The sequence below is a fragment of the Triticum aestivum genome, chromosome 5A (assembly GCF_018294505.1).
Source record: "Triticum aestivum cultivar Chinese Spring chromosome 5A, IWGSC CS RefSeq v2.1, whole genome shotgun sequence".
NCBI classification, from domain to species: Eukaryota; Viridiplantae; Streptophyta; class Magnoliopsida; order Poales; family Poaceae; genus Triticum; species Triticum aestivum.
The window spans coordinates 483,079,831-483,090,532 of NC_057806.1; the positions used below are offsets into that span (position 1 = coordinate 483,079,831).

Genomic DNA, 10,702 nt, shown 5'->3' on the forward strand with positions numbered 1-10,702 from the left:
TCCCTTAAAGCAGCTTGTTTCTTATGAGCAGGGAAATATTTAGTAGAGAAGTAATAAATCATATCCTGGGGACTACGTACACAACCAGGATCAAGAGAATTAAACCATATCTTAGCATCACCCTTTAATGAGAACAGAAATATTTTAAGGATATAAAAGTAACGAGTTCTCTCATCATTAGTAAACAGGGTAGCTATATCATTTAATTAAGTAAGATGTGCCACAACAGTTTCAGATTCATAGCCATGAAAAGGATCAGATTCAACCAAGGTAATTATATCAGGATCAACAGAGAATTCATAATCCTTATCGGTAACACAGATAGGTGAAGTAGCAAAAGCAGGGTCAGGTTTCATTCTAGCATTTAGAGATTGCTGATTCCATTTAGCTAATAACCTCTTGAGTTCGTATCTATCTTTGCAAGCTAAAATAGCTAAAGAAGCTTCTTTATCAAAAACATAACCCTCAGGAATAACAGGTAAGTCTTCATCATCAATTTCATCAGTATTATCAGATTCAATATTTTCACTCTCTCTAGCCCTAGCAAGTTGTTCATCAAGAAATTCACTAAGTGGCACAGTAGTATCAAGCATAGAAATAGTTTCATCATAAGTATCATGCATAGCAGAAGTGGCATCATCAATAACATGCAACATATCAAAACGAATAGCAGAAGCAGGTTTAGGTGTCGCAAGCTTACTTAAAACAGAAGGTGAATCAAGTGCAGAGCTAGATGGCGGTTCCTTACCTCCCCTCGTAGTTGAGGGATAAATCTTGGTTTTTGGATCTCTCAAGTTCTTCATAATGATAAGCAGATATAAATCACAAGTGACTCAAACAATAGAGCTATGCTCCCCGGCAACGGCGCCCGAAAATAGTCTTGATAACCCACAAGTATAGGGGATCACAGCAGTTTTTGAGGGTAGAGTATTCAACCCACATTTATTGATTCGACACAAGGGGAGCCAAAGAATATTCTCAAGTATTAGCAGCTGAGTTGTCAATTCAACCACACTTGGAAACTTAATATCTGCAGGAAAGTGTTTAGTAGCAAAGTAATATGATAGTAGTGGTAACGGTAGCAACAGGTAACAGTAGCAAAAGTAATGTTTTTGGTATTTTGTAGTGATGATAGCAATAGCAACGGAAAAGTAAATAAGCGAAGAACAATATATGGAAAGCTCGTAGGCAATGGATCAGTGATGAAGAATTATGCCGGATGCGGTTCATCATATAACAGTCATAACCTAGGGTGACACAGAACTAGCTCCAGTTCATTGATATAATGTAGGCATGTATTCCGAATATAGTCATACGTGCTTATGGAAAAGAACTTGCATGACATCTTTTGTCCTACCCTCCCGTGGCAGCGGGGTCCTTACGGAAACTAAGGGATATTAAGGCCTCCTTTTAATAGAGTACCGGAACAAAGCATTAGCACATAGTGAATACATGAACTCCTCAAACTACGGTCATCACCGGTAAGTATCCCGATTGTTGTCACTTCGGGGTTAATGGATCATAACACATAATAGGTGACAATAGACTTGCAAGATAGGATCTAGAACTCTCATATATTGATGAAAACATAATAAGTTCAGATCTGAAATCATGGCACTCGGGCCTTAGTGACAAGCATTAAGCATAGCAAAGTCATAGCAACATCAATCTCAGAACATAGTGGATACTAGGGATCAAACCCTAACAAAACTAACTCGGTTACATGATAGATCCCATCCAACCCATCACCGTCCAGCAAGCCTACGATGGAATTACTCACGCACGGCGGTGAGCATCATGAAATTGGTGATTGAGGATGGTTGATGATGACGATGGCGACGGATTCCCCTCTGCGGAGCCCCGAACGGACTCCAGATCAGCCCTCCCGAGAGGTTTTAGGGCTTGGCGGCGGCTCTGTATCGTAAAACGCAATGAATCCTTCTCTCTAATTTTTTTTCTCCCCGAAACCAAATATATAGAGTTGGAGTTGGAGTCGGAGGAGCTCCAGGGGCCCACGAGGTAGGGGGCACGCCCTAGGGGGGTAGGCGCGCCCCCACCCTCGTGGACAGGTGGTGGGCCCCCTGGCCTTCATCTTTTGCAAGGATTTTTTATATTTTACAAAAAGGTGTTCCGTGAAGTTTCAGGTCATTCCGAGAACTTTTGTTTCTGCACATAAATAACACCATGGTAATTCTGCTGAAAACAGTGTCAGACCGGGTTAGTTCCATTCAGATCATGCAAGTTAGAGTCCAAAACAAGGGCAAAAGGGTTTGGAAAAGTAGATACGACGGAGACATATCAATGGCCGAGCGCTTCCCCGGCAACGCGGCGGCGGCCAATGGCTTCAGCCGCCGCTCGCTCCACGAGTGGGAGGCCTACCTTTTCTTTGAGGCAAACATCCCGGCGCCACCGAACATGCATGCCGGGCCGACGGGGTGGAGGCTCGGCAATGGGGGCGTCCCCATTCCCCCGATGCCCGACGTCGATGCGCGCCCCGCCATCCTCGCCGCCCAGGTCGACCGCATGCGGGCGTCCCTCACGGAGGAGCAGCGCATCCTTCCTCAGTACGCCGCCGACAACCACGTGTCATGGGCCGCGTACTTCCAGCGCCGGCAGGCGCAACGGCTGGCGTCCACCAACGGGGCGCCGGTGGTGGGGGCGTCAAGAACAGCGAGGGGCGCCGCATATGGTGGGGAGCCCCCGGCCGCATGCTCCACGAGGTGCTCCAGCACCTCGATGGTGGCAATGACCTGCCGCTGGCATACCCTGCGGCAGCGGCCGCCCCGGTCCCCCGTCGGAGCGCCGGGAAATGGAGGCCCAGGACGTTCGGCTCCTCCTCATCTTCCTCCTCTCACTTCTCCTCCCGCTCCTCTTCACATTCCTCCGGCTCGCCGGCGGTGTTCGGCGCCAAGGCCGAGCCTGCAGCGGAGACACCGCTCGGCCGGCGCACCCGTAGCACCGGCATCGGCATCAACGAGGGCGGCCGGCGCGCCTCCTCCTTGGCTCCTCTACGCTACGTCAAACCGAAGATGGAGTCGGGGATCGCCGCCGTGAGGACGGAGCCAGGGCTCGCCGACGGCGTCAAGGAGGAGCTCGACGATGCGGCGGCCTTGAAGTGGGCACGCGACAACTGGGCGCAGACGGAGCTGCAGCGCCTCGCCTACGAGCAGTTCGAAACTCGGCGCCGTGGCCGGGACAAGGGAGGCGTCGCCGTCCTCGATGACAGCGACGACGACGCGCCGCCGCCACCGGTCCGCCAGGGCGACGCCGGGTAAGGGTCCAGCAGGGGCGTCCGCGTCAAGGAGGAGAAGGCCGCCGCAGACGATGGCGAGGATGACGGCGACGTCGGCGACTTCACCGCGCTCAGCGACTTCTTCGCCCCTTAAAAATAGTTGTAGTTGCGGCCTTTTTAAAATAACTTTGCTATGTAATGTTGAATATGTCGAATATATGTCCAGTTTGCCGAACTTTAGCCGAATACTTTGTCAAATTTGCCGAATTTTGCTAAATACCCCTTTAAAAAAAACAACGTCTAAAGACGGTCCTGTGACCGACGGCTGGGAACCGGTCACCCCCACATCAATTTTAGCGCCGGCTCGCCTCAGACGACGATTTTACGCGCCCCCTAAAAAGCCAACGGCTGAAGATGCTCTTACCACGGGCAGCTAGTGATACGGTGCGCAGCCGGCGCCGGCAACGCAACAGACTGCACTTCAGGCACCCGACCGGATGCCAACCGAAACAAACAAGCTTGAGCTACGGTCCAAGCTGCGTCACGTACGCGTGCAGCTTCTTTTTTCTAAGCACGACGTACGTGTGCAACTGATGTCGTGCCAGCTCATCTCTCCCCACTTCCTCTGATGCACAGCACACTTCTTGTTGAGAACGAAGTGTAGAGCCGACCTGTCTTCGTTGCTCCGTACGTGCAAGTCCCTATGCTTCCATTTTCTTCCTTCATTCATGTACGTGGAATTAAGGGGCTGTTTGGTTTGTGACTAAGAGCATCTCCAGCCGTTGTGCCCCTCAGGAGGCGTTTTTTCGGCCTCCTGGGGAGGCCCCGGCGAAATTTTTGGTATGGGGGCGTGCATTTTCCCTGTCATCCCCTCGATAGGTAGTCATTTTTTCTTTTTTTTTCTCCGGTCATTCCAACAAAGGCCTTTTGTGCATGCCCAACATGCCGGACTCGAGCTCGCCGACAATGACCCCAGGCCACCCCGTCCTTCGGGACCAGCCCAGCCGCCCCACGCGCCGCCTGGCCTCCCGCCCTGGCCGCCGCTCTCGTGGCCGGGGCCGCCCGTGGCCATGGCCGGCGCGCCCGGTGCCGGGGCCGCCCGTGGCTGGGGCGCCCGTGGCCTCCGCGCTCGAGGACGGGGCCGTAGGCTTCGCCGCCCGCGCCTGCCCATAGCGTCGCCGGAGGAGACGACGAGGAGGTCGAGGGCGTTCGCCGCCTCCCCGCACGGAGGAGAGAAGGAGAAGCACGCGCCCTGTTGCCTGCCCCGCTACGTCCGTCGGTCGCAAGGCACAGCGACGGGGGCTTGGCCGCCAGTGCGCGCTCCGAGTACTGCGGCGCCTGGGCCACGGAAGACGGCGCGAACATGCTGCCGGGGAGGCTCTGTGACGTGGCCGAGTTGCTGCTAGTGCTGGCGCGCGGAGGGGCAACGCAGCCGGCCGGGGACGCACACGGGAGCGATGGGATGGGCGCGGACGTGGAACCTGCTGACGCGCGTGGCCCTGGACGTGGAGTGGCGGTGCGAGAGCGAGACCTCCGAGTCGGAGCTGTCGCGGGAGGAGCGGCGCCGAGGCGAGGTCCGGCGCGGTGCCCGTGGACGCCCGAGCAGCTCGCGCCAGCGGCTCGAGCCTGGCGAGGCGAGAGCGGCGGTGTTCCGTGGCCACGCAAAGGCGGGCGCGGGCGAGCGCCGCCACGCACAGCCGGGCGCGTGCGTGGGCCGCCCCGGCCACGCAGAGGCTGGCGCGGGCGAGCTCTGCCCCGGCCACGCAGCGGCCTCGTACTCGTCCAGAGCGCGTGGCGGCAGCGGCGTCTTCCCCTCCCTCCCGGGTGCAGCGAGGCAGGCGGGGCCTTAGATGGCGAGTGCAGCGTGGCAGGTGCGCGGCGAGGAGAGGAGCAAGGAGGCGAGGCAGGCGCGCGGCGAGGAGAAGAGCAAGGCGGCGAGGCGAGGCAGGCGCGCGTGGAGGTGAGAAGGAAAAGAGAGAGTGCACGTGGGTGGGGCTGGAGAAAAAGGGTGAAGAGAGGCTGACTGTGGGCCAAAAGACATGCAAAGCCTTCTCTCTCCTCCCCCAAGAGCCCCCCGGTAGGCTGGGTTTCGCCTGCGCGCGCCGGCGCTAATTTTGGCTAAATCCGACGAAAACTGAGCTCTTGGGGTTCCGGTGGGAGAAAAATTAAGCGCCGGCGTCCAAAAAGTGCTCGCGGGGGGCATCCTGGGGGGCCGGCTGGAGATGCTCTAACGGCTGTTTGGTTTCTAGTCACATATTGCCACACTTTGCCACACCTAACCTTAGTCAAGTTTGACGAAATTAGGTAGGTGTTTGATTCTAGCCACACTTGAGGCAAGGAATTTCTTATGAGCAGTGAACCCCACATGTCATAGACACAAAAAGTATGGCAAGATTCTCTTAGGCAAGCGAAAGTGTGGCTAACAATTTGAACAACTCAAGTAAGGAAAGTGTGACAAGTGTGGCAAAAATCATGTGGCAACATATGGCAAAGATAGTCACAATCCAAACAGCCCCTTAACTTTGCCGAAGATTGCCACACCTAAGGTTAGGCAAGTTTGACCAACTTAGGTGAATGTTTGGTTCAAGCCACACTTGGGCCCCACATGGCATACACACAAAAAGTGTGGCAAGATTTCATTAGGCTTGCCAACTTGTGGCTCTCATTTTGATGAAAACCTTTGGCAAATTTGGCAAAAATATGTGATAAAGTGTGGCAATGCTAGTCTTAGAACCAAATAGCCCCTAAGGCCAACTTCAATGCTAGACCCATTATGTTCGGCCGAGTCAGTTTTGACTCAAACGGACAGAGACAACAGCCCAATGCACGACCTTGTTCGCAAAAAATATTTGTTTGACGTCCGATTTCACCCATTTCCAGCATAAATTTGCGTCTGGTTTACATTCACATGGACACCGAAACGGACGCTCACGCGCCTGCTCCTCGTCTGTCTCGGGGCCCGTCTGTCGGCCGCCCACCTATCTCTCACCGCCCACATTTATGCGCACGAATGGACGGATCCCACCTGCCAGCCACCCATGAACAGCGGTCACCGTCCTTCTTAATGCGGAAGTCATGGACCGACCAGTCCACGCTTCCACTCCCGTCCCCACGTGCCTCCTCGAGCCCCGACACCAAACACAAGTTCATCCTCGACGCTCCTCCTCCACTTCTCGTCCATCTCCTCACCGGCCGCCATGGTCTGGTGGATTCCGGTCGCAAGGGGAGGCATTACCACGAGGTCGGGTCCTCCTTCAGTCGCCACCGCTCCACCCGCTCCCCATCGTCCACGCAACAGACATTCAGCATCTCGCTGGCGGCGGTCCCTCAGCGCTTTCGGCCCTACGCCGGGGCCGACATTTGCCGGCGCTACTGGGAGACGTTGCCATCTGAAAAATGGTCGTCAAAGAGGAGGTGAAGGAGGAGGTGGTGGAGGAGTCCCCACATCGACAAGTGGAACCCGCGCATGGTGGGCCAGAGGTGAACGTGGTCGTCCACGACGGAGGAGATTACCGACTGGGTGGGCGCCGAGGCATGGGCGCCCACGCACCCACGTTCACCGGAGCCGTCGCCGCCACCAGCAGAGGTGGTGCAGGCGCGACCGGCCACGCGGCTCCCGCAGGCGCTTCCAGCCCACCTCTGGACGCCGCCACCGTACATCGACCTCATCATGGACAACGATGAGAACGGCAGGGCGTGGAAACGACGACGACATTTTTTTTTCTTTTTTAAGTTTAAGTTAAGTTTACTATGCACCTGAGACCTGTTTCAACAGTTTTAAGTACATGTTAATGCATAATTATGTTTTAAGTGTTTTTTAAATGCGTGGCTGCTTTTTTTAATTGAATGCCGACACGTTGCGATGTGACCGCGCGTTGGATGCACCGACCGACGAACGGGCAAAACCGAACATGGATGTCCGTTTTGTCGCTTCATACAAATGAAATCCGAACAAAACGAACGTTCGTCCGTTTGGAGTCATGCGTTAGAGTTGGCCTAATAACCATTGACCGAACCAGCAGACGAATGAAGGGCGACGTACGTACGCAACTTGCGATGGATCGATTGGCATTCTTTTTGTTAGTCTGGGCAGTGACTCACGAAGGAGGTCGATGGATCGGGCAGTGACTCACGAAGGAGGTAGCCTTCAGTCCACCGCTTGCTACTTTCAGCTGATTGACCACCAGCAAAAAGGATCCTCGTGGCCGTTGTGTAAGACACCACTATCTCTCTCTCTCTCCCACCGCCTCAGCTTCAACTCCCTTCCCCCAGCTCAGCTCACCCTATATAAAGCACCCATCCACGGACAGGTAGACAGATAGCCAGCTCCACACGGTTCATCGCCACAAAGCAACCAACGCCTCCCCCAAATTCAGGAGCCATCGATCGACAGAGAAGCGTGCTAGTGCCACACGCTTACGCTTTCTTGGTTCTTGTTCGCTCGATCATCGTCGTCTGCCGATCGATCAATCATGGTGGCGTGGAGGGAGAGCTACCTGGACCTCATCCTGATCCCACTGGGGCTCCTCCTCCCGGCGCTGTACCACGCCTGGCTGTGGCGCGCGGTGCGGCGCCGCCCGCTCTCCACGGCCTTCGGCGTCTACTCGGCGGCGCGCCGGCTCTGGGCGGCCGGCATGATGCGGGACAACGACGACAAGAAGGGGGTGCTGGTGGTGCAGTCGATCCGGAACGTCATCATGGGGTCCACGCTCATGGCCACCACCTCGGTGCTCTTCTGCACCGGCATCGCCGCCGTGCTCAGCAGCACCTACTCGGTGAAGAAGCCGCTGAGCGACGCCGTGTTCGGCGCGCACGGGGAGTACATGATGGCGCTCAAGTACGTGGCGCTGCTGCTCGTCTTCCTCTTCTCATTCCTCTGCCACACCCTCACCATCTGCTTCCTCAACCAAGCCAGCTTCCTCATCAACACCTCCTGCCTCCCCCTCCCCGACGCCGAAAAGGACGACGACGGCGCCCGCCTGGTCGGCCTGCAGCTGCCGGCCGGCGCCGTGAGCGACTACGTGGGCGAGATCCTCGAGAGGAGCTTCACGCTCAACTTCGTGGGCAACAGGCTCTTCTACGCCGGGGTGCCCCTCCTGCTCTGGATCTTCGGCCCGCTGCTCGCCTTCCTCTCCTCCCTCGTCATGATCCCGATACTCTACAACCTCGACATGGTGAACGTCGCCGGCGACAGAGGGACGAAGGAGCACAGCAGCGGCTGCGTCAACGGCAAGGCGAACGGGAACGGCTGCATGCAAGTCTGATCAATCGATGATCGTCGGAAGCAAGTGCAGTGCAGTGCAGTCAGCCAGAGGAAGACGAAGGCGTTTCGATCAGTCCGATCCCCTGCCCCTTTTACATGATGATTATGCACCATGAACTGATGTTACAGTAGACTGCCACATTGGTAGTGCAGTGCAGCACAGCACATCTCTGAACCTGGGAAGGTACTACTAGTACTAGCTTTCTTTTCATCCAGACAAGTCGGGAGGGGGTTTCTTGTCAGCTAGTCGGTTTCTGGCTTGTCAGTAGCTGCGGTGCGTGTCGTGTGGATCGAGTTAGTTGTACTACCAGAAATTCGGAATGACATGGAACCCATGCGTATCATAGCAGATGGTACGGGCTGCCTGCCCTTTTCCTGGGTGTTCGGTTGGGTTTGGTTCATGGTGGAGTGACAGTGTGACAATGTATGCCTGGCGATGCCACTACAGGGCGTGTATCTGTAGGCATATTCCGAGCTGGCTTTATCCCTGTGGATCTGTTTGTCCCGCTTATTTTGACACTGCTGCAGCAAGAGTGTGCTCCGCGATCCCGGTTTATTGTCGGCTCACAACAACTAACAACTGTAACACCCCTAACAAACACAATTGTAAGAGAGTCCAAACATTTCTGTTCAGCCACGTCGGTGCGGTTGGGACTTAACTGGAAGTCGTCTGCTGGCTGCGCGGCCAAACCTGCATGCCAACAGCCACGGTACGGGGTTTTTCTTTTGACGGGATACGCGGGCTTTCTGCCCATTTCATTAAGAAATACTCCATCTGATCCTGGATCAGAGGGAGTACATGAGAAAAGCAAAAAGAAATAAGGGTGCGTTTGGATGCAAAGTATTTTTGTAGTTTTTCTAGAATACCGTGGTTTTTGAAAAAACCTTGGTTTTGAATACTTTGATGTGTTTGGCTTCAGAAAAAACGGAAGTTTTGTAAACCATAGTATCCCAGAAACCATGGTATTTTTGAAGTATTTAAAAAAAAGGTCCCAACCTCTTTTTTCTAAACAGAACGGAGAGAAAGTGCAGTTGACGTTGCCATCTACGTCAAGATAAGAATATCATCTGTGATCGCCTCCTAATTTTCCTGCATCTCTTATACGATAAACGATCTGTATTATCTCCTCGTATGCGCTCGTTTATGCCTTACAATATTCTGTCCTTAGGTATCTGTCCAGTCCGATTGCAAGACTGCTGCAAGGGGTGGCATATAGATTAGATACGACGCGGCTGGATTGGATAACGGCACTGATTAGTTTCTAGTGATCTTGCACGCTTCTCCATGGAGTCTTTGGCTGTCGATTAATTTTGGATGAGTAGCGCACTGATTAGATCGATTGGCCCTTGTCCTTGGAGAATATACTTGTATGCAGCCGGATATATGCTAGGTACCCGATTCAGTATAAATGGCGCACCGTACATGCACAAAGAATTTTGGTCCGCCTCCAAGAGTACATGCACGTATAGACATATGATAGCAGCACGCTCCTAGGATTGTATATTACTTCAATCTAGTTGATTGATGAACTTAAGTTGCCACATGCTCTTGATCAATCATGCACCTCCCGGTTAAATTAATCCAGCCATTGAAGGCCGGCTGATCGATCTGTTTCTTGCGCCTCTCTAGTTAGCAGCAGTACACAAATCTGCTTACATAGGTGCGGACGTGCTGACCTTGTGCGTAGCAGCTGCATGCAACCGGCAGCAGTTAGGCCGTGTAGCTTAGTTAGTTTCAGCTGTCACCCAGCGTTACAATCAGTCAAAACTGTAGTATAACAACACCAGCCAAACACCTAGGTAGTTTTGGCATAACTGAGAAAAAACATGGTTTAAAGAAACTGTAGTATTCATTGTGTACACATCTGAATACTGTGGTTTTCAATTACCATGGTTCTCTAAAAACTCTGTTGCCAAACTAAGCATCTATCCTAGAAAGGCCAACCGAACTAGCTCAAGGACTTCCTGCTGCGGTGCAGTTCCTCGACTAGCATCGACCATTGCACAGACACAGGTTTAGAGGCCGTTTCTCATGGATTTTTTTAATGTAACCACCCCCTTTTTTTGCGGATAACAACCCCTCATTATTCACTTGAATATAAGTACTTGATAATAAAGTTGCATCATTATTTTCCCTTTTTAGGGCAGAAGCTGCTTTATTAAAACTCGCCGGTCATAGGAATACAAATAATCTGTGGAGTACTTGT

General features: G+C 53.5%; 1 protein-coding gene across 2 annotated transcripts; it reads left to right on the forward strand.

Moving 5' to 3' along the window:
* Window positions 1-7,538: 7,538 nt before the first annotated feature.
* Window positions 7,539-8,839, forward strand: LOC123107279 (uncharacterized). Of its 2 annotated transcripts, XM_044529274.1 has the most exons (2): window positions 7,539-8,069; window positions 8,148-8,839. In XM_044529274.1, the coding sequence occupies exons 1-2, from the start codon at window positions 7,705-7,707 to the stop codon at window positions 8,494-8,496; spliced, it is 714 nt and encodes a 237-aa protein (XP_044385209.1). In that variant the 5' UTR covers window positions 7,539-7,704; the 3' UTR covers window positions 8,497-8,839. The 2 variants fall into 2 exon arrangements, with proteins under 2 accessions (XP_044385209.1, XP_044385207.1); XM_044529272.1 differs by having other exon boundaries at window positions 7,539-8,839.
* The last annotated feature ends 1,863 nt before the right edge of the window (window positions 8,840-10,702 follow it).